The sequence below is a fragment of the Xyrauchen texanus genome, chromosome 46, assembly GCF_025860055.1.
Source record: "Xyrauchen texanus isolate HMW12.3.18 chromosome 46, RBS_HiC_50CHRs, whole genome shotgun sequence".
In the NCBI taxonomy this organism is placed as follows: Eukaryota; Metazoa; Chordata; class Actinopteri; order Cypriniformes; family Catostomidae; genus Xyrauchen; species Xyrauchen texanus.
In genome coordinates, this window is record NC_068321.1 from 4,826,567 (window position 1) to 4,851,574 (window position 25,008).

The window sequence follows — 25,008 nt, forward strand, 5'->3', positions numbered from 1 at the left end:
ATGTATAGTTCACCCAAAATGAAAATTCTGTCATTATTTACTCACTCTCATGTAGTTCCAAACCCATATGCCTTACTTTCTTCTGCTGAACACAAAAGATGCTTGGCAGAATGTTAGGTACCAACATCCTCAAGTCACCACTCAATTTCATTGTGTGGAAAAAGTGCAGCGTCAACATTTTCACATATCTCCAAGCTCAACAGAAGTCATACAGTTTTGGAATAACGTCAGGGCGTGTAAATTACCACTACTGAACAATTCCTTTAACAAATGTAATGTGCAAAGGAAGGAACAAACTAACACATGCAGAGACAGTTTTCACAACGTGACAAAACAAGATCACTTCAGTCGACATCATCTCAGTGTCGACAGTGTTAAGAAACGTATTTCTACTGAAAGCCATTCAAAGGAGATGGGTGTGGGAGTCGTGATGCTTCCAACTGTTACTTTGAAAAGAAAACTTTCAATTGTTACTCTCTTATCCTTATTATCATTGTTCACTATCCAGTGAAATAGCAACAGTATGGATTTATTTGAACCAGAACTGATATAAAGCTATATGTGCTCAATAAGTGTATTGTTGTAGAACAGCATTTGGCATCCTCCCATTCAGTCACTGTCACTGTTGCTCTCTGAGCTGACGTAACAACCTTCCTCTCCTGCCTGGGCCAAGAACAATTGCCCTGATGGAAAAGATGGACAATCATGTTATCATCATTTAAATGCTGTTGATTACTGCAAAATACAATTATTTTAAGTAGGAATAAAAAAAGTGTTTACTATAGTGCACTTACATGTGCGCACTGAACCGGAAGGGTTAAAAAGCAGAAATGTGCAGTTTGTGTTTTTGTTAAAGAGCGTAAAGTTATTCTCCAATCAAAAATGTGTTACAGCTGTAAATATAAAAAATAATTCCAAATACATTGTAAATATTTGCTAAAGAATAATTTTTCCTCAGTCCGACTTTACAGCTTAAAACAATCTGGGATTTGGTAAAGAGAGTTTTCAAAGGTTCCACTTCCCAGTAGCAAGCATTTCTTCATTTTTGCTTTTGACTGAAGTTGAAGCCCTACTAAGCTTTTTTTAAAGGTATAATGTATTATGTATGTGTGTTTGGATAAAACATAAAAGTGTCAAGAAATGGAACATTTCCAAACATGTCCCATTTTGTTCATATTCACCCTAGTAAATCAAAAACTAAATCAAATTCGAGATTTAGACTTTTGTTAGTTTTGGGGATGTGAAAAAGTATTTGAGTTTAGTTTTAGTTTCAGTTTACTTTAACTATAATACTTGATTTCAACTTTATATTCAGAAATCAAGTCGGTCTATCTACACTCTCAAAACTACTTATATAAATGTAAATATTTGAATACTTTGGAATTAAATGAAAATATATTGCTTCTATGCTTATAATCAATAGTTTTATATATTTCCAAAGACATTAAGTACACAGTCTTGCACTTTGTCTTTTTGTCTGATTTTTCATAATGTTTTTGCTTCAAATCAAAGTTTGTGATGTTCTGATCCACTTCGAGCTGGACTGTTTGGTTCTTGGCTTACAACTCTTATGAAAGATTTGATGAAATTCCTATGGAAGAAATGAAATCGCTGAACCAAAATGACTGAAAATGTCTATTAAACCCAGAACCTTCTTGTAAATATTACAGATTCAGTGCTCACCATTTACTGTAGAAACTACAGCCTCATCAATGTACTCAAATTCATAGCTGACAAATGCACTCTGCAGAGAGAGGAAACAAAAGTATTTATCATTTCTTTAGAAAAATATTAAAAAGCTCAAACCAATCAACAGATGTAATCAGATGTCATAAATACTTCATTGCACAATTATAAAGTTTGTCTATTCAAAAACAATTGTTTATCATGTATCTGATGTCATACAAATTTATATGATAAAGCAAGCGTTAAGTGCTACTGTACATAATTGGGGGGTGTCAATTAGGGATAGGAAGATATATCGAATTTCAACATATGTTGCGAACCAAAACAACATTTCTAAATTGTTTTCAGTCCATGTGATCATAAATAAAGTGACCAGTCAAACATCAATGTCTCTATCGCTAGATTTGACCCCTACTGCACTTTTTCTACACGGTTTACAGGGTTCACACAAGGTCCTTGAAGTGCTTGAATTTAGCTTTTAGAAATGCAAGTACTGGAATACCTGGACAATCACCTTGTTTTGATGAAGTGCTCGAGAATAAAGCGGATCGTTTCCTCCGTGTAATGTGTGTCCTTTAAAGTAGAGGCGCACACCACTTTCATTGAATAATGCATTATTTATTAAACAAAAATTATAAAAGTAAAAAGAAATATCAATTTAATCTCACAGCTTGGATGCGCTAAAGAAACTGAGAGATTCTCATTGACGTTCGCTGAACCGCAACACTGTGAAGTGCTCGATGGACCCTTAAAGTGACAGTAAACTTTTTAGTGTTTCTTATACAAATTAATGTAAACTCAATGTTATTACTTGTAAATTGTATACATTATTTCAAACAATGATAGCTCATATCATTATTATAAATAAAATGTCATGATATAATTATTATAATGTAGAATGTTTGTACTTTTACAAAGTTACATTTTTATTATAATAATGATGGCAAACAAATTATTAAAATAAAAGTATACACTTTCACATACTTTTTTTCTTCAGTTCTATTGCTTGTTCTGCACCTGATCAATCTGAATGTACCCCACTATTTTTGAAAGCTTATTTGTTTGAGATATTTTCTTATAGAGACAGGTAAATGGGCAACTCTTATCTAAATTTTGAGCATTTATATTGTGTATTAATGATATTTATTTTGATGAGAAATTATAATGAGCATTTTGCTCAATTTTAGCAAATATTTGTATATGTGATTAACTGCGATTAATTTGATTAATTAATCAGCATACTATGTAATTAATTTGATAACAATTTTTAATCGACTGACAGTCCTAGTTCCCACACAGATATTAGGTTTCAACTACAGACTCTGATAGACAGCCCAAAAGTTCTGTAGTACAACTTTAATCAAAGTATTTGCAAATAATCACAACAATTGCTGAGAAAATCCTCCCAATAAGATTGGGAAAACATTATTGTGGCATAGAGTGAGCATTGAATAGACATCCAAAAAGTGGTTACAAGTCAGTGCATCCTTTATTTCCATTCATTGAACATAAGCCTGTTACTGGCCTACACTCCATTGCAATGCGTTTTGCAACCCGTTTTTCAAGTATTTCAAATTTGTCAGATGTAGTTCACACTCGTGTTCCATCTGCACAGTTTGTTTTAAATGTTGGTCTATGCACAAACAAATTAGATGGATGTCATTGAACATTTCGTCTAGCTGTTTTTCAGTGTCTTGCGCTATGAGCACCGCATTAAGAGGCGGTTTTAAATTAAAAGTAATTTGACTGAAAATCGAGACTGATGCATTTTGTGGCACTCTGTTTAGCTGTTTTTGAATGCAGGTTGCATCCTCTGTGAACAGCTCCTTACTCATTCAGTGCTGTCTGCCCTCTATAAAAGTGGTTTGACGAAGTGCGTTGCCTATAGTAGCAGCTACCGCTGGGTTGACAGCAGACTCAAAAATATTCCTTGCATTTAGATGGTACTTCAATTACAAGTATTACTAAATGTCTGTATGAGTAGGGGACATTATTAATTGTGTGTTTAAAAAATAAAACTAATAATCATACTAAATTAACATAAAATTGACATCTCTACAGGTAATGGCATGAGTGAAAGAGTACCTTTTGTTTGAGGAGTGTTTTCCAGTCCCGTTTTTCTTTCTTTATCAGCTTCATCACAGGCTCATTACACTTCATTTTCCATGAACACTCCTCTGTGATGATGTCACTGAACAGCTCAAGCTTTGCATAGTAATGACGGTCATTCACATACCCACTGAAACATCATCAAAATGATCCCAAACCAAGAAACAACGTGATATATATTGAGGCATTTTGCATCATAGCTGTAACTATATCATGTATGTTAATACGACTGGAAAGCTGTATTAACCAATGAGCATCTAGCACCAGAACTATCCATTTTATAATTATATTTTAATCTGACCTGTAAATGACTGTGTCAAAGAAGAATTCACACTTCTGCATCACTGGATTGATGAGCTTCACATAAACAGTGACAAACTCATTTCTCTGAAACCATTTGATCTGTGGATGAAAACTAAATGAGGGAAAAACAGATAAAGAGTATAAACATCTATTAACCAATAATGAAGAAGTACAATGTCTTAAAATGTACAGATAGTATTGCTGAATACCAACACATTTATAACTCACCTGGTAGGCTGGAATGCCAAAATGCCTGAATTTTTCAAATTTCTTGGTGTCTGTAATTTCTTGGCATTTAGGATATCATCCCTGATTATAAACTCATCTATATGGCCAAAAAGAAAGTGTTACATCAAGTATTAATGAATGAACTAGCTCAAATCTATGTCTTACATCTGGATGGACATGCCTGTTTCAGGGCTGGTAGGTCTGTTCTGGTTTGGAGATGACAATCCATTCAGGTCAGAAGGGCTACAAGGCAAAAAACAATGTCAAGGTGAGCCATAGAAATGCACTGAGCAAAGCTTAAGAAATAAACACAGAAAACAAAGCAAAAACAAAACTGGATTTTTTTGTTTTGTTTTCCCATGCAAAGCTCACTGCCATGATGCCAGGCTGTTTCTATGCAGTAGCTTGGGTGTTCTGGGTAGTTCTGGGTCAGAACAACCCACCTCTAGTCTCTATGATATTATAGTCTCTAGACTCTCAATGTAAGTCTATGGGATTTATTGCCAGTCGTCTGCCAGCAAAAATCTTAAGTATGATCAATTTAGAAAAGTAATGGTTCACTTCCCCTCAAACAAAAGACACATTATTTGAGGTATCATTCATGTCTATAGCACTAACAATAGTAACATGCTGAAATTCAACATTAAGGTTTATGGGTTTGTTCAATATTAGTATGAACATTTGTAATAGTGATGCTTGCTTAAAACAGTGTTGGCAAGTGAGGATACCACTGCCTACTACCAACCTCATGATATTCATGTTCTCTTCTGAGGAGTCTGAATCAGTGTTATTTACTCCTCCATTACACACTCCAGCGCTGATGCTCTTGGAGGTCTCAGAGAGCTCGACTGCAGTGTGACCGCGGACAATGTCTCTCATCCTGCTGTTAAGAGCATCTTCAGTCACCTCAACTCTTTGCTGCGAGTACACTGAAGAGCTCTCACTGCTGTCAAACAAAATGACAACAATAATGACTAAATGTGTATAATGATAAAATTATACACTGTCTGCCCCCCCCAAACAAAAATCCCTGTTTGGATTTAAATAAGCTGATACCTATGACTGGATCATTATTGCAGTAATTAATATGTTTCAGCTGGCAACAATTCTTTTAACTTGAACTGATGCAGTGTGTAGCTTCTCATTTTTAAACAACCATGTCGGAAGACGTATCCCGTGGTCGTGGAAAAGATGTTACTGTGTTTCAGAAGGGGCAAATTATTGGCCTGCATCAAGCAAAGAGAACAACTAAGGAGATTGCTGAAATCACTGGAATTGGTTTAAGAACTGTCCAATGCATTATTAAAACCTGGATGGATAGTGATGAACCGTCAGTTTCATGGAAGAAATATGGTCGTAAAAAAATCTTGAATGATCGTGATCAGAGATCACTAAACGGCTTGAAGTCGTGTTGTAAATCGACAGTAGATCTCACGGCTATGTTTAATAGTGAACGTAAGAACATTTCCACATGTACAATGTGACGAGAACTTACAGGATTGGGTCTAAACTGCTGTGTGGACACAAGAAAGCCACTTGTTAGTGAGGCTAAACAGAAATATTACTTTAATTTGCTAGGGAGCATAAAGATTGGACTGTGGATCAATAGAAATAGGTCATGTGATCTGATCAGTCCAGATTTACCCAATTTCAAAGCGATGGGCGCATCAGGGTAAGAAGTGAAGTGCATGAAGCGATGCACCCATCATGCATAGTGCCCACTGTCACTGGAGGCAGTGTTATGATCTGGGGTTGATTCAATTGGTCAGATCTAGACTCAACAACGTTATACAGCAATAAAATGAAGTCAGCTGACTACCTGAATGTACTGAATGACCAGATTATCCCATCAGTGGATTTTTTCTTGGGATGACAATGTCAAGATTCATCAATCTCAAATTGTGAAAGAGTGTTTCAGGGAGCACGAGGAATCATTTTCACACATGAATTGGCCACTACAGAGTCCTGAACTTTACCCCATTGAAAGTCTTTAGGATGTGCTGGTGAAGACTTTATGGAGTGTTTCAACTCTCCCGTCATCAATACAAGATCTCAGCCAAAAATAAATACAACTCCGGATGAAAATAAATGTTGTGACATTGCATAAGGCTGTTGAAATAACACTAAGACGAATGAGCACTGTAATCAAAGCTTAAGGCGGCCCAATGAAATATTAGAGTATGCAACATTTTTTGGCCAGGCAGTGTATATATACAGGGTTGGGGAGTAACTGAATACATGTAACAGCATTACACAATTAAAATACAAAATATGAGTAACTGTATTTCACTACAGTTACAATTTAAATCGTTGGTAAACAGCATACAGTTACTTTCAAAAAGTATTTTGGTTACTAAAAGGTTTTAAATGGTTTTGGTTACATGCATTTTATTGTCATTCGTTTCATTGTATATTTGGTCTTGTTTAGTTGGAAAACATTCATGCATTTAAACAACAATCTGAGGAGCGTTTCAACAGCAGGTGAATCAAAACACTTTCCTCATGATGTGTTACATTAAAACAAGCAGACAGATGGCGCTCTCATACTGTTATGAAAATGTGGATCTAATGCCATTGAGTATCTATAGCAACAAAGGATTCCAATAAATACACAATTACAAGGCTATATGGTTTGTAAATGTTTTATGTGGTTTGAATATTTTTATTATAATATTTTTGAATAAAGGATGCTTATGAGAAATAGTAGCCAATGTAGCCTGTAGCTTTCTATATGACGCAACAAATAATAGATACTAAATAATAATTCTATTAACAAAATACACAAACGATTGGGAGATTATGTTATGGTGTAAACTCTGTGAGATTTTGAAGTTTGAAGCATCAGAAATAGCTCCTTGTGTAAATTGCCATTTGAAAATTTTAAACAGAGTTTCTTTTCAAGGCATACATTTCCAAGACATTTTAAGAACCCAACAAGTGTAATATTTAAGCAAAAACAAATGTGTCCAATTAAATTGCGTGGTAACCACAGTACAAGCTGACTCTGATTGTTGAATTATTGAAAATGTTTTCACATCCCGAGGTATTAAGGCCGAATCACCAGGCTATCAACCCAGTGTGATTTTTTATTTTTAAATTAGTGGTCTGACTGTCATCGTTGTCTTAACTTAACTCACAGGGATGCAAACTCATAAAGATCCAAAAAGTTGAGACAATCACTAATCCATGGACATATTTTCCAGTGTTATTTTATCTAAAAGCACAAACTTAAGCTATTTTAATGATTCAAGTATAGAAATGTGTTGAATTTGCTGCAAAAATAAAGGGTATTTTGGTGTGGCTTGTATCTCTTTTTACAAAAGTTTCATTAATTGATTAGTTTAGTGACCACTTCTGGAGATTCCACTAGGTGGGGACAAATGAGCATCTTATGTGCCGAGTGTGTCACTGAAATCTGCCAGGAGACTTTATAGTGTTTAAACATTATAGAACAAAGCAGATCTATCATTTCTATTCAGTTAGTGAACTGCCGAGCATGACTTTTCATCCAAAAAGTCAACAATAATAGTCAAATAATTATAATGAGTATCAACTATGTCTTCACCTTCTTTATTAAAATTTGCATGTCAAATCAACGGACTTCAGTAGAATGTTTAAACATTATAAGAACAAAGCTGATCTACTGTATCATTTTCCTACAGTATTCAGAAAAGCAAGGCTCCAAACTAAAAAATGACAAAGGAGCCATTGCTCCTAAACTGGAACAGTTAGGAGCCAAATGGGTGTTTTAGGTGCCACATCACATAATTGCTCAATTTAAATTGTTCAAAAACAAGATAGAAAGCCAAATAAAAGGCAGCTGATAGCTCATTAATCGGGTGTTTTAATATACAGTTTATACTGTACAGTTGAGTGCACAAATTTGCATTCCCCTTTTGTCTCAAGTTTTCACACCCCTTTCAGAATTTATACAAATATAAGATAATTGTTTTTTATTATTTAGTACTGCCCTTCAGAATATACATAACAGGTATTTACATAAAGTATAATATCATATAGTAGTGTGCTGCCTTCATTAGCATCGGTGAATGTTTGCACCTTTTGCAATTGTTGTGTACGAGTCCCTCAATGGTCCCAAGTCTCAAAAGCTGGATCTCACATTACAAACAAATAATTACATATATATATATATATATATATATATATATATATATATATATATATATATATATATATATATATATATATATATATATATAATTTCAGGACTATTTGTGTTTTTTTTAAGATAATTTAAAAAAATAACTTTACAGATCTTTATTGTAAAGGGTTTAAACGATGTTTTCCATGCTTGTTCAATGAACCATAAACAATTAATGAACATGCACCTGTGGAACGGTCATTAAGACACTAACAGCTTACAGACGGTAGGCAATTAGTAAAACCCTTTAGTGTGAAGCTGAGGTTGCACTGAGGCGTCACTTCACAGACTTCAATGTATTCGGCAGCGCTGACGCAAGTCATGTGGAAGCACCTCGACGTGTAGAAACAGTCACTTTTATACATTAATAGCTTTTCCGCCCTTTTCTCTCAGTGATAAAAAAGGTAGACTCACATGCTGATGCTGAAGTAAACAAACAACATGTCCCTCTCATTCATTCAGTTTGTTTATGAACGAAAAGTTTCACGAGTGCCACTTCTCACTGTGCACACGCTGCTGTAGCCAACCATCTGCCTCGGTTGGACCGCAACTGCCAAGCACAAGATTGGCTGCTGCAGTAATAAATCATGAGGGTATATGCACCCTTAACCGATGATGTTGTATGCGTAGCTGCCGGCAAATTTGAGTATTTGACTCCTATTCTGAGTCCCGATCTTTTTGTGTATAGCAACAGTCAACTGTTATTATACTAAAATATTTTCCAGGACAAATAAATATTTTCCAGGACATTTAGGCATTTTTCAAACTTTCCATGACTCTTCCATGATTGAAAAAAAATATGAAAAAAAAAAAAAATATATATATAAAAAAAGATTACTCTTTATAAGTAATATTTTATATTTTTCCTGTAGAATTGTTTTAATAAATCCTAACAATACATTTTTGAGAAGCTACAATGCATAAGATATTTAGGCTTCTTCAGGAGCATGTATTTTTTATATAAGTGTATTTTGTTTTACTGTACTGACATACATTTTCAACATTTTTCACTTGTTTTTGAAATAATCTGCCAGTGCTGAAGAAGTAATCCAAAATATTTAGATTACATAACTGACAATGAGTAATCTAACAGAATGTTACAAATTATGTGTATTACAAATCTGTAATCTGTTTATGAATACATTTCAAAAGTAACCCTCCCAACCCTGTATATGTGGGCATTTCTTCAACTTTGGGCACTTTTAGCCGTTAATTTGAAGAAAGTAAAATCCTGTTATTTTTTTACACTAACTAGTTTATTTGTCTTCTACCAAATGTCCAACAGTGTATGTACATGCATCACAGTAGTTTTGTCATTGTTGTATAATTTTTTCCACCAGTGTGCCATTTGCAGAAGATCTTAACTTCTGTATTGTGTTTAATAGAATTCTGTAGTGGAAAATGACGCTGACGGAAATGCAATTTTTACAGTTTTGTTTTATAAAATGTCCTTGTCATTTGTCTTAAAAAGGCTGGTTTCACAGCTAGCATTTTATGTACCTTAATTATTATTAAATAAATATTCTGCGCACAAATCGGTATGGGACGATATATCAAATCTGGATACATTGCTAACAAAAAACACAAAAGAGGCAAAACTTGATATTTCGAAATTTGCAACATTGTTTTCAGTCCATGTGATTATAAATGAAATGAACCTTCAAACATCAACCTCGCTATCGCTTGATTTTACCCCCACTGCAATTTTTTCTACACTTTTTACAGGGTTTCCACAAGGTCCTTGAAGTTCTTAGTGATTGAATTCAGCTTTTATGAATTTAAGAACTGGAATACCTGGAAATCTTTTTGATTTGTTGAAAAGAGCTTGAGATTTACAGTCGAATAAAAAAGTAAAATTTTATTTATTTTGATCACAAATAGCATAGATGCACAAAAAAACTGAGACTTCTCTCTCCTTAACGAACCTAAACGCTGCGAGTCTGTAAGATGATTGTTGATCTCTTAAAGTGACAGTAAACTTTTTAGTGTTTCTTATACCAATAAATGTAAACTCAATGTTATTAATTGTAAATTGTACACATTATTTCAAACAGTGACAGCTCATATCATTATTATAGTTATTATATTTTTTCAAAGTTATATATTTTAAAGATGTGATAATGATAAACCATGCTCTTCACTGACACTTTTGTCCACATGGTTAACAAGTATGCTAATTTTGATCAAATGTTTTGTAGAATTGTTTGGTGGGGTGGACATGATGTCACAAGTGTGGGACAGATGTAATTTTTGAAAAATGTATCAATATTTTTCAGACAAATATGGAATATTTTTGGTTTAGGTTTATACATTCTGATTAGATTATTATCGTTTTAAACATGTAATAACTTGTATTTGTATAATGGATTTTCATAGTTTAATATAGAATATCAGGGTCTGGGACAAGGCTAAAACGGTCAAATTTCTGCATAAAAGCCACTTGAAAAGTACCAAAAAATAAATAATGAAGCCTGATAAAAGGTTTTATAGTTTTCAGTTGTAATTTGACCATGAAAAATCAGCCCCTAGGACAAGAAAGTGCCTGAGTTGAACAAACATCCAGATACAATGATGTGATGGTGATATTTCTTCTATTTTTGTGTATTTTTCATACTTAATTATTTTGGATCTTCAAACGAGTTTAAATAACATAAAACAAAGGCAACCTGAGTAAACACAAAATACAGTTTAAAAATAAAAAATTTTTTAAGCAAAAAGGTTATCCAACACCTTTATCACCTGCCCACTAAAACTTAATAGCTGGTTGTGCCCCCTTTAGCAGCAACAACTGCAACCAAACGCTTCTGATAACTGGAGATCAGTCATTCACAATGCTGTGGTGGAATTTTGGCCCACACTTCTTTGCAGAACTGCTTTAGTTCAGCCACATTGGAGGGTTTGATCATGAACTGCCCGTTTAAGGTCCTGCCACAGCATATCAATCTGGTTTAAGTCAGGACTTAGACTAGGCCACTCCAAAACTTTCATTTAGCTTCTTTTGAGCCATTCAGTGGTGGACTTACTCATATGCTTTGAATCATTGTCTTGCTGAATAATCCAGTTGAGCTTGAGCTTCAACTCATGGACTGATGACTGGACGTTCTCCTTTAGGATTTATGGTAGAGAGCAGAATTCATGTTTCCCTCAATTATTGCAAGGCAAATACTTCTTTGCAGCACTGTATAACACGGAAGTGCCTCAGAATAACACATTATGGATCAGAGATTTGTTTCTATAGAAGGGAGCTAGAATCAGCATTATTTTCATGACACTTTCAAGACATTGTCCACCCAAAATCGTGTTACAGATATTTAGATATTTAAGACATTTAAATTTGAAAATTCAATTGAAAGTATACATCATGATAGTATATGGGGGAGGTGGGGGGGATGTTCTTTTTCCTTTGGAATGCATGTTGAAATAGAACATGGGCCAAGTTCGGACTAACATACTACTACTTTTTTTTTTCTTTTTTACTATTTTTTTGCCATAGACCAATATGGCAATAGTAGTAAGAGTAGTATGCAATTCTGAACTCAGCAATAGACAATCATCCCTGAAGCAAAAGCATTGATACGTAAGACTGCGAATGCTTTAACAGCAGTGACTGTGGTAACCTGTTTTCTGTCAGGGGCTGATCCAGTTTGCTGGAGTTCTCCTCTCCCTGGAAAACCCTCTTCAGCAATTCCAAGTGTTGAGGATTATTCACACCAAACCCAAAGTTCAAGATCTCAGTGTGGACATTATACTCATTAATGTAGGTCTTTAAACCTGGAACACGTGTCATACGCACCTGTGTTAATAGAGAAAGTAGAAAAACAGAGGCTAAACAATGCGGTGGTAAAAACATTACTCTTATGATCAAGTCTGTTCAAACAATTGTCTGTCTAATACAGCATTCTTACATTTGGTGCAAACCCACGTTTGATTGATGATAAACTTCGGCTCATTTGATTAATGAGCAAGTTTAGCAGACCAGAAAAAGAAAATCACTTTGGATGGAAATGGCCAGCAACTACATCAACATTCAAAATGTCAAAAGTACTCAAGCATACCATGGGATCAACCCAGACAGCATTGCCAACACACATCACCACTCTGGCCTGATGCAGCTTCCCTTTGATCTTCAAACTAATGGCTCTGTTAACCTGAAAACAGGACACATATTTCAGCTCTAATAACTGTTTATGCAAATAAAGCAGTAAATAGTTTCAGCAGTACTGGGACATCAAGACCTTTGACTAACAACATAATGTCTGGTATACAGCCGTGGCCAAAAGTATTGGTAGTGACATACATTTTGTGTTTTACAAAGTTTGCTGCTTCAGTATTTGTAGATACTTTTTCACATGTTTCTATGGTATACTGGAAAACAATGATAAGCGTTTCATAAGTTTTAAAGGCTTTTATTGGCAAACACCTTTGTTCTTCATAACCTCTGCAATTCCCTCTGGCAAGCTGGATATCAGCTTCAGGGCCAAATCCTGACTGATGGTGATCCATTCTTGACTTATTAGTGCTCGGAGTTGATCACAATTTGTGGGCTTTTGTTTGTCCACTTGCCTTTTGAGGATTGACCACAGGTTCTCTATGGGATAGAGGACCACAGGTTCTCTATGGGATAGAGATCCGGGGAGTTGCCTGGCCACAGATCGAACATTTTAATGTAATGATCTCCAAGCCACTTCCTTATCACTCTTGCCGTGTGACATGGTGCTCTATCATGCTGGAAAATGCACAGATCATCACCAAATTTCTCATGGATAGTTGGGAAAATTTGCGCTTGCATGAAGTTGATACCTTTCTTTATTCATGGCAGTGTTTTTGGGCAGAATTGTGAGAGAGCCCACTCCCTTGGATGAAAAGCAATGCCACACATGGATGGTCTCAGATGATTCACTGTTGGCACGACACAGGACTCAATGGTAGCGTTCACCTTTTCTTCTCCAGACTATCGATTTTCCATATGTCCCAAACAGTCGGAAGTGGGCTTCATCAGAGAAAATATCTTCGCACCAGTTGTCCAATCCTTGTACTTCCTGCAGAATTTCAGTCTGTCCTTGATGTTTTTCTTGGAGAGAAGTGGCTTCTTTGCTGCCTTTCTTGACACCATGCCATTGTCAAATTCTTTGCCTCACTGTTCGTGCAGATGCACTCACACCAACCTGCTGCCAATATTGAGCAAGCTCTGCACTGGTGGTGACACAATTCCGTAGCTGACTCCTCAGGTGGAGATGGTCCTGGCGCTTGCTGGACATTCTGGGATGTTCTGAAGCCTTCTTCACTGCAGTTGGACCTCTCTTCTTGAAGTTCTTGATGATCCGGTAAATGGTTCTTTCAGGTGCAATATTCTTTGCAGCAATTTCCTTGAATGTGATGATGGCTGCACGTCTTTCTTTAGAGGTAACATAAACGAACAAGAACACAATGATTGGAAGCACTTCTTCCCTCCTTTTATAGGAAAGAGTCCGCTCTTATAATCCAATCAGAATGATAGAGTGATTTCATCTGACTAGTAGTCATTCACACTTTCCCAGGTGCTGCTGATATGATTAGTGAAATTATGTTGGTTGGTCATTTAGTGCATGAACCAAAAAACATTGAATATTTTTTTATTTATTTTTGGCCAATTACACAGGAAAAGACCTTTTGTCCAACATGGTACAGTTTGTTTTGTTTAATATGTGCTATTTAGGGGCAGGTACATCTGAAATCAATTATACAACAATAGACTGGTGTGAAAAAAAGAAAGTTGTGTATATAATGGAAAAGCAAACAATCAGTTCTCGTAATCAATGTGTTGAATGTAGGAGAAATGGACAGGAGTAAAAACCTGAGTGACTTTGACAAGTGCCAAAATGTTATGGCCAGACGACTGGGTCAGAGCAACTCTAAAACGGCAAGCATTGGGGTTATTTAAATTATTATTTCATCATTACATATTGAATTATTGTTATATGAGGGGCTTTCTCAGCAAATATTTGTATATGCGATTAATTATTCGGGACACCATGTTATTAATTCGATTAAAATTTGTAATCGATTGACAGCCCCAATAAAATAAATATATATATATATACACACACACATACACACACCATAAACAATTAATGAACATGCACCTGTAGTACGGTCGTTAAGACACCAACAGCTTACAGATGTTAGGAAATTAAAGTCACAGTTACTTAGGATACTAAAGAGACCTTTCTACTGACTCTTAAAAACACCAATAAAAGATGCCCAGAGTCCCTGCTCATCTGTGTGAATGTGCCTTAGGCATGCTGCATGGAGGCATGAGGACTGCAGATGTGGCCAGGGCAATACATTGCAATGCCCGTACTGTGAGATGCCTAAGACAGCGCTATAGGCAGACAGGAAGGACAGCTGATCATCCTTGCAATGACAGACCACGTGTAAAAACACCTGGACAGGATCGGTACATCCGAATCACACACCTACGTGACAGGTACAGAATGCCAACAACAACTGCCTGAGTTACACTGGGAACACACAATTCCTCCATCAGTGCTCAGACTGTCTGCAATAGGCTGAGAGAGGATGGACTGAGGGCTTGTAGGTCTGTTGTAAGGTAGGTCCTTACCAGACATCGCCGGCAACAACATTGCCTATGGGCACAAAACCAACTTCACTGGACCAGACAAGACTGGCAAAAAGTGCTCTTCACTGATGAGTCATGGTTTTGTCTCACCAGGGGGTGTTTATCATCGAAGGAATGAGCATTGCACCGAGCCCTGTACTCTTGACCGGGATCAATTTGGAGGTTGAGTGTCCGTCATGGTGTGGGGCGGTGTGTCACAGCATAATCGGACTGAGCTTGTTGTCATTGCAGGCAATCTCAAAGCTGTGCGTTACAGGGAAGACATCCTCCTCCCTCATGTGGTACCCTTCCTGCAGGCTCATCCTGACATGATCCTCCATCATGACAATGCCACCAGACATACTGCTCGTTCTGTGAGTGAGGGCTAGGGCCATTCCCCCCAGAAATGTCTGGAAACTTGCAAGTGCCTTGGTGGAAGAGTGGGGTAACATCTCTCAGCATGTACTGGCAAATCTGGTGCAGTATATGAGGAGATGATGCACTGCAGCTGGAGGCCACACCAGATATGGAGTGTGTCTCTCCTCTACTTGTGTCATGCACAAAGTACATGTCTTAAACTTGCCAAAACTTGGGATGTGGTGGAGAAGACTTTAGAGAGTGGTTCGACTCCTCCATTATCAATACAAGATTTCGGCCAAAAATGAATGCAACTCTGGATGGAATTAAATGTTGTGACGTTGTATAAGGTTGTTGAAACAATGCCAGAACAAATGCATGCGGTAATCAAAGCTAGAGGCGGTCCAACGAAATATTAGAGTATGCAACTTTTTTTTATGGCCAGGCAGTGTATATATTCAAAACATTTGCCGCCAGTGTAATGTACTGATTGTGAATTAAAGTAACATTTTCCTTCCGAAACAGCAAAATATGTATATTATTCCAAATTTTGGCCGCCAGTGTATATATTTAAGTTTAAGCAATCTACATATAATTAAAAATTCTAAATGATTAAAACCAAATTGTAGAATTCATTAATCATAAGTTATAGAATAGAAGTGTCAATTTATGTTACAGCTGTATAGGTCAGGAGAGCAAACACACACACACACACACATGCAAGAATATTCATACATGTATGTGATACTTCTGTCTTGTCTAATATTAAACTTAGTGGCAGTTTGTTTTTCTGCAACTTATACAATATTAAATCCCTCTGTTTACAATGGTTACTAAAGCTATATGAACAACTTCTCAACTGGCCAATCGCAGACCGCTTGTACGTACCTCTTAGTAGCCAATCCGAATGCAGGAGGTGGAACCTACTATATATATATATATACACACTCAAACCAGCATATATATATATATATATATATATATATATATATATATATATATATATATATATATATATATATATATATATATATATATAGTTACAGAAATACTCAAATCAGTCCATCTGCCACCAACAATAATGCCATGCTCCAAATCACTGAGATCACATTTTTTCCCCATTATGATGGTTGATGTGAACATTAACTGACCCGTATGTCCTTGATTTTATGCCCTGCAGCCACACTATTGGCAGATTAGATAATCACATGGATGATTGTTGGTGTCAGACGGGCTGGTTTGAGTATTTCTGTGATTTTCACACTCAACAGTCTCTAGAATTTACTCAGAATGTGTCAAAAACAAAAAACATCCAGTGAGAGGCAGTTCTGCGGATAGAAATGTCTTGTTGATGAAAGGGGTCAACAGAGAATGGCCAGACTGGTTCAAACTGACAAAGTCTACGATAACTCAGATAACTGCTCTGTACAATTGTGTTGAGAAGAATATTATCTCTGAATGCTATTCTGAGATGAGGGTTGGTGCTGTTTTGGAGGCACAAGGGGGAACCTACACAATATTAGGCTGGTGGTTTTAATGTTGTGGCTGATTGGTGTGTGTATGTATGTATGTGTATGTATATATATATATATATATATATATATATATATATATATATATATATCTCTTGTTCCTGTTTCCAGGTGGACAAATAAAAAAACAAATAGACAAAATAAATAGATATTTATTTAAAACCTTTGGATTCCAGTCAACCTCTCCATCAATAGGTTGGATCCTGCAAAGAATGATCTCCACAGCCTGGCCTGGCAATTCCTGGAACTGAGCAGGAAGCTGCAGTAGCTGGTGTGACTTTACTTCCTGTGTGCGGCCCTCATCTATGAAGTAGGCAGTGACACTGCTGAACAGCTGCTCTCCTTTTTCTGGCACCTCAATCACACGCACCCTACAATGACAATAACAACGAACAACTCTTTAATTATTTGCACATAAAGGGTTAATTCACCCAAAAAAAAAAACACACACAAAAAAAAAAAACACTCACCCTCATGCCATCCCAGATGTTTATGACTTCTGCTGAACACAAAGATTTTTTTTATATTTTAGCTCTATGGATCCATACAATGCAAGTGAATGGTGATCTGGTCTTTGAAGCTTCAAAAAGCACATACAGTTTTACATGTACTTTGGTTAAAACATTTTTTTTTTAATGACTTCAACCTATCCACAGATTTCATATTAGCAAACTACAGTTTTGGCAAACTTTGTGCTTTGTTCATGACATAAGTAATTTTTCCAACAATTGTTTACAGAGAGACTGTTTCACTTTTAATTGACTATATCACAATTCCAGTGGGTCAGAAATGTACATTTATGTTAACTGTGCCTTAAAGCAGCTTGGAAAATTCCAGAAGCTGGTGTCAAGCCTTTAGCCAATTAGCTTCTGGTAGGAGGTGTACTGAATTGGATGTGTACCAGTGGATGTATTTTAAGGCCTACCTACAAACTCAGTGCCTCATGAGAAAACCAAAAGAAATCAGCCAAGACCTAAAAAAACTAATAATGGAACTCCACAAGTCTGGTTCATCCTTGGGAGCAATTTCCAAATGTCTGAAGGTAACACGTTTATCTGTACAAACAACAGTACGCAAGTATAAACACCATGGGACCACGCAGCCATCATACTGCTCAGGAAGTAGATGCTTTCTGTCTCCTAGAGATGAACGTAGTTTGGTGAGAAAAGTGAAAAATCAATCCCAGAACAACAACAAAGGTGTGAAGATGCTGGAGGATACAAGTAGAGAAGTATCTATATAAACAGTATCCAGTCCTATTTTACCATAACCTGAAAGGCTGCTCAGCAAGGAAGAAGTCAATACTGCAAAACTGCCATAAAAAGCCAGACTACAGTTTGCAAGTGCACATGGGGACAAATATCTTACTTTTGGATAAATTTCCTCTGGTCTGATGAAACAAAAAAAAGGGAACTTTTTGGCCATAATGTCCATTGTTATGTTTGGAGGAAAAAGGGTGAGGCTTGCAAGCCGAAGAACACCATCCCAACCGTGAAGCATGGGGGTGACAGTATCATGTCGTCAAATCAAATCCCTTTATTGTCACTCAACCAAATATAAAAGTAGGTAAACATATCTGCAACATATCTGTCATGACAGTGATGAGACATATACCAATTTACAATAAACATCAGATTTACACAACTCAATTTACATATTTAATATAAACAATTACACACAACACAATATACAAATGTACAGTATACAACACACAATATAGAAAACACATACACAATAAAAAATAGAATAGTATATAGTACATATAAAATATACAGTAGTTTGTATTGTGCTGTATTGACATTCAGGCTGTCAGCTGATAGTCAGTTGCCAAAGTGTTGTTAAGAGACAATATAATTTATGACAGTCCAGTGTAAGATTAATAAAGTGCAGTGCTGATGTATTTTGATCGAGAGAGATCAAGAGTTCAAAAGTCTGATTACTTGGGGGAAGAAGCTGTCATGTAGATGGCTGGTGCGGTTCCTGATGCTGCGATACCGCCTGCCTGATGGTAGCAGTGAGATCAGCCCATGGCGCGGGTGGCTGGAGTCTCTGATGATCCTCCGAGCTTTTCTCACACACCGCCTGGTATATATATATACACACTGGAGTGAGGGAAGCTTACCTCTGATGATGTGTCTGGCAGTTCGTACAACCCTTTGCAGGGCTTTGCATTTGAGGGCAGTGCTATTGCCGTACCGGGCAGTGATGCAGCCAGTCAGGATGCTCTCTACTGTGCTGGTGTAGAACCGTGTGAGGATGTGGTGGTTAATTCCAAACTTCCTCAGCCATCTCAGGAAGAAGAGGCACTGGTGAGCCTTCTTCACAACGGCCTCAGTGTGGATGGACCATGCGAGTTCTTCAGTGATGTGGACACCGAGGAACTTGTGTCTGCTGACTCTCTCCACCGGTGCTCCATTAATGGTGATGGGGCTGTGTTCTCTGTCTTTCCTCCTCAAGTCCACCACATCTCCTTGGTCTTGCTGACATTGAGGGAGAGGTTGTGCTCCTGACACCAGCGCGTCAAGAGTGTGTACCTCCTCTCTCTAGGCTGTTTCATCATTATTAGACCTACCACCGTTTTCGCATCAGCAAACTTAATGATGGCATTGGAGCTATGTGATGCCACACATTCCTGTGTGTACAGGGAATACAGGAGTGGGCTGAGAACACAGCCCTGTGGGGATCCAGTGTTGAGGGTCAGTGATGAGATGTTGCTGCCTATCTAAACACCTGGCATCAGGAAGTCCAGAATCCAGCTGCACAGCGAGCTGTTTAAGCCCAGAGCTTTTCATCAAGTTTAGAGGGCACTATGGTGTTGAATGCTGAGCTGTAGTCTACAAACTGCATTCTCACACGTGTTCCTTTTTTCCTGGTGGGAGAGAGCAGTGTGTAGTGTAGATGCAAAAGCATCATCAGTGGTGTGATTGTTGCGATATGCAAACTGCAGGGAGTCCAGTGAGGTGGACAGCAAAGAGCAGATGTAATCTCTGATTAGTCTCTCAAAGCATTTGCTAATGATGGGGGTCAGAACAACAGGACACCAGTAATTTAAGCAAGTGATTTTGGATTAATTTGGTACAGGCACAATGGTGGATGTTTCAAAGCATGTCGGGTGCTTTTCTGCAGGAGGGACTGGTGCACTTCACAAAATAGATGGCATCATGAGGAAGGAAAATTAAGTGGATATATTGAAGCAACATTTAAGACATCAGCCATGAAGTAAAAGCTTGGTTGCAAATGGGTTTTTCAAAGGAACAATGGCCCCAGGCATACCACCAAAGTTGTGGCAAAATGTCTTAAGGACAACAAAGTCATGGTATTGCAGTGGCCATCACAAAGACCTGACCTTTATCTGATAGAAAATTTGTGGGCAGAACCAAAAAGGCATGTGAGAGCAAGGAGGCCTACAAACCTGACTCGGTTACACCAGTTCAGGAATTGAGGAATAGGACAAAATTCCAGCAATTAATTGTGAGAAGCTTACGGGCCACCACTATGTAACGTTCAACCTCCTAATTAAGTAGGTGAAGATACAAAAAAAAACTTTAGGGTCTAATCCTTAATTATATAAGTGTGGGAATGGATGAAAAACGAAGGCTTGCATAACACATTAGTTTAAATCCCCAAGTGTATTTACAAAATAGTGGTTGACCACATTCAAGTTTAACAAGATACACATATATATACATATATACAGGACATACAAAGCAAACAAAACGAAGCGTGGTAATAAAGAGAGTTGATAAATAGTTCGTAATGGAAATTGTCCGTATACTGTACTGCAAGAGAATGTGTGTATGTGGAATCGGCCACAATTATACTAATCACAGCAGTATAAACATTCCCCCTTATGTGGCTATGCTACATAATCCCCCCCCCCCCCAGCCAGCGGCATGGGAGAAGAGCGTCCATAGTAGCGCTTCAGGTTTACCACATTATAGGTATCAGTTCTAGGTGGGTTGCCCCAGCACACAGTGTAATTTATTGGCCCCGTTTTACTTTTTATCTCAGCTGGACCCTCCCACTTGGGCGCTAGCTTGGCAGAAAATTTGTTCGATGAACTAGAGAGAGGATGTGTTTTAATCCAAACTAGGTCACCCGTTTGAAACTGCGCATTTTTCCTACGGTTATTATAATACCTAGCTTGTTTGGCTTGGCACATCCTCATTATGTTCCTCACCTCCTCCATCATGATGTTTTGTCGCTCTACCAGGGAATAAGCAGCTTGATCAGGTGAAGGTGGTCGGTGGATAAGGCGTTCCAGTGGTCCTAGAATCTGCCTACCCAGCATGAGCTCTGTAGGAGACTTTCCTGTCGTTTCTTGCTGGGCGGTGTAAATGGCATAGCGGAATTCAGGTAACCACTGGTCCCAGGACTGATGTTGTTGTCCCACATAAGCAGCAATCATGGTTTTCACGGTTCGGTTGACCCTTTCCGTTAGGTTTGATTGTGGATGGTAACTCGTGGTGAGTTTCTGGACACATCCCCATGTTTTGCACAGATCACCCAGGATGCTGGAAGTAAATTGGGGACCCCTATCGGACACTAGGTATTTGGGTACCCCCAACGAGTGAATATCTCCTCCGCAGAATCTTCACTATCTTCTGGGTTTTACTGTCTCTGAGTGGGAACATTTCTACCCACTTTGTGAAGTAATCCACAATGACTAAGAGACAAGTATTCTGCTTTTTGCTGATGGGGAAGGGTCCCATTAGGTCCACCCCTAACGTGTGTCCAGGTTCTGTGATCGGAGTACTCTGCATCAATCCCGATGGTTTGGTATTGCTAGGTTTATATTTTTGGCATATCTCACAGGTCTTAATATATTGGCAGACGTCTTTCCGGACAGACGGCCACCATGCCACATCTAGGATCTTCAGCAGGGTTTTCAACAGTCCAAGATGGCCTCCAAGTGGATTATCATGATAATAATGCATGAAATCTGATGTTAAAGATTGTGGTACCACCAGTTGATATTTCACTCCTTGGTTTTTTATGGGAACTTTGTGGTACCACACCCCTTGGAGATCTTCAAAGCTGATGGATTGGTCTTTGACCGCTCGGGGTTTCAGGACAGACTGCAGGTGAGAGATGGTATCATCCAAACTTTGAGCCTTTGTTATTTCCTCCATAGAGTGAGGTAATGGAGATGCATTATGTGAAGACAAGACAAGGCAAGGAGCATCATCAGCATCAGGTTTCTCCAGGACCCTGGACAATGCATCAGGTCCCTGGTTGAGACAACCTTTCCTGTGATGAACTTGGAAACAGAACTGTTGCAGGCGGAGTGTCCAGCGGGTAAGGCGTGAGGAGGTCTTAGGGCAGTTGAACGCCCAGGCGAGAGCCGCATGGTCCGTGAAGACGTCGAAGGGTCTTCCCTCCAGGTAATGTCTCCACTTTTCTACCGCCCAAACCACTGCTAGACATTCTTTTTCTGAAGTGCTGTAATTCCTTTCTGCTCCAGTTAAGGTCCTTGATGCATATGCCACCACCTTTTCTCCCTCCTCAGAATGTTGAGTGAGGATGGCTCCCAGTCCTACCTCACTTAGCGTCAGTATGAACCTGGAAGGGTTGATTAATATCAGGTTGTATTAGAACCGGTGAATTTTGCAAGGCTTGTTTTAGATCTTCCATGCTAGCTTGACACTCTGGGGTCCATTCCCACTTAACTCCTTTCTTTTTTAGGAGGTTCAATGGAGCAGTAATGTCAGCAAAATGGGAAATAAACTTATGGTACCAGCCTGCCAGTCCCAGAAATCGTTGCAAAGCTTTCAGATCTTGCGGTGGGGGGAACTCTGCGACGACCCTGGTCTTCTCTCGGTCAACCTCCACTCCCCTCTCAGAGATTATATGGCCGAGGAAGTTGAGCTGTCGTTTGAAGAAGTGGCATTTCTTCATGCTCAGTGTCAGATTGGCTTGTGTCAGCCGTTGCAGAACCATATCTAGATGTTGAATATGTTGCTCAAGTGATTTGGAATAGATTATTATGTCGTCAATGTACACAAAACATATTCTCCCTCTCAGATCAGACAGTACTCTCTCCATCAACCGTTGGAAGGTAGCAGCGGCGTTTCTGAGCCCATAGGGCATCGACTTGAATTGAAACAGCCTCTTGGTTGAGATAAAAGCAGTCTTCTCTTTACTCAGTTCATCCATCTCCACCTGCCAGTACCCGGACTGCAAATCCAAGGAAGTAAACCAGGAAGCTCCTTCCAGGGATTCAAGGATGTCATGAATCAACGGCATTGGATACGCGTCGGGTACGGTCTTTTTGTTCAGCTTCCTGTAATCCACACAGAACCTGTATGAGCCATCAGGTTTGGGGACCAGGACTACCGGTGAAGACCACGGTGAAAAGGAGGGTTCAATGATATTGTCCCGTAGCATCAGGTCTACTTGTTCTTCAATAATCTGCCTCTTAAGAGGAGACACACGGTATGCACGGGACTTGAGGGGTATGTCATCTGATAGTGTGATTTTATGTTGTACAATGGAGGTCTTACCCAGGGTGTTTGAAGTGGTGCGTGGCCAGGCGGAGATTAACTTCATTAACTCCCCTGATTGTCAGTGTCCCACTCAGGGATCTCTGAGGAAATAAACATGAGTTCGGGCAGTCTACCAGTGGAGGGTAAGGCATAATACAGATTCAGCTGCGCAGCCATATTAGCAAGCACTTGACCAGACGAGTTGTTTGTCTTAGTGGGCATCTGTGATGGTATGAAAGGGTAATAGGTGTATCCTTCGTCAGATGTTAACCCATATCTGCCTCGTCCCACTTCTAGTACTGCTCCCATGGCTCTCAGGAAATCCAGACCAGCAATGAGTGGAAAAGCTAGGTGAGTGTCTTTTAGAATATACGTATCCATTTGGCATAAGTGGTCATGCCATTGAAACTCAATCCGTTGCAGGTCTCTGGACTGGTGAATTGTTCCGTCTGCCATCATGAACCTTTGTGGGCTGGTGGTAACCACTGATGGAATCTCCCCTCTCAACTGTTTCCACAGGCTTTCTTGCATCAAGGTGTAAGTGCTACCTGTGTCTACCACAGCCTTCACCTCAGTGCTCTTCACCCTTACAGGCACCACAAGAAGAGACGACAGTGGATGGGGTTGAGCTAGGGTTACTCCCGCCAGGTTTTTGCGGAAGGTACCTTCAGCCGATTTTTTGTTGGTTTTTCCTTGGCTGCTCTGAGTCCCCACTTTCTGCCAGTAGTCTTTAGCTCCCATGTAGTCCTTTTCCACCATGGATCCAATTTTCACCAGGTGTTCAACAGAAGTAACTATTCCCCTCATACACCCGGCAACTCTTGGGTTGATGTTGTTGAGTATGCGATTTACCAGCTCCTCCTCAGAGATCTCTGGGTTCCATTTTAGACATAAGGCCCGGTAGTCATAAGCAAAGTCTCTCAGGCGTTGTCGTGGCTGCTGAACCATCGTCCTCAGTTTTTCCTCCACTTCTGAGAGGTAGTCGTCTGGGAGAAAAGCAGCCATGAATGCCTTTTTGAAGGACCTCCAATCAGTTACCTTAGACTTCTCTGCCTTCCACCAGCTCAGAGCGGGTCCCTTCAGTACCGTACTTAACTTCCTAGTAGTTCTGCACAGGGAAGGGGCCGAATCTCCAGGAAGTTCTCACATTGCTCGATGAAGTTGAGCACCTCCGCCGTCTCAGAGGAGTCTCCGAAAGAGGGGAACTCGATGCGGATAGGAGGTCGGGCACAGAATGAGGATGCACCTGCCACTACAGAGGAGGTAAGCACATTAGGATGGTGAGCAAGCACTTGTGGTTGAACAACATAAGTATCATCGAGAGGTTTCGGAGTGGAAATTTTCTCTCTAGATACTAAAGCTGGGGTCAGTGGTCGACGGATCATGGAACCTAGGGCAGCGTCAGGTGAATAGGCCTGTAATCTGGTGAGTGTGGGAGTACTAGTGAGCCTCATTTTTCTCATTTGATTTTCCCACTTTGCATCTCTCCTTAGAAAACAATCTGTAACTGCCTTTTCCAAGTTTCCCAATGCTTTAAAAAAATAATCC

General features: G+C 38.7%; 1 protein-coding gene across 1 annotated transcript in view; it reads right to left on the bottom strand.

The window, feature by feature from the left end:
- Positions 1–609: 609 nt before the first annotated feature.
- tdrd12 (tudor domain containing 12) overlaps positions 610–25,008 on the bottom strand; it is a 60,102-nt gene continuing 35,703 nt past the window's right edge. The window contains exons 23-32 of the mRNA XM_052119366.1: positions 17,139–17,346; positions 12,544–12,636; positions 12,088–12,281; positions 5,072–5,263; positions 4,508–4,569; positions 4,327–4,423; positions 4,097–4,210; positions 3,772–3,925; positions 1,684–1,744; positions 610–683 (exon numbers count right to left, since the gene is read on the bottom strand). Coding sequence (XP_051975326.1) covers positions 610–683; positions 1,684–1,744; positions 3,772–3,925; positions 4,097–4,210; positions 4,327–4,423; positions 4,508–4,569; positions 5,072–5,263; positions 12,088–12,281; positions 12,544–12,636; positions 17,139–17,346 — 1,249 coding nt within the window. The remainder of the gene's footprint in view (positions 684–1,683; positions 1,745–3,771; positions 3,926–4,096; positions 4,211–4,326; positions 4,424–4,507; positions 4,570–5,071; positions 5,264–12,087; positions 12,282–12,543; positions 12,637–17,138; positions 17,347–25,008) is intronic.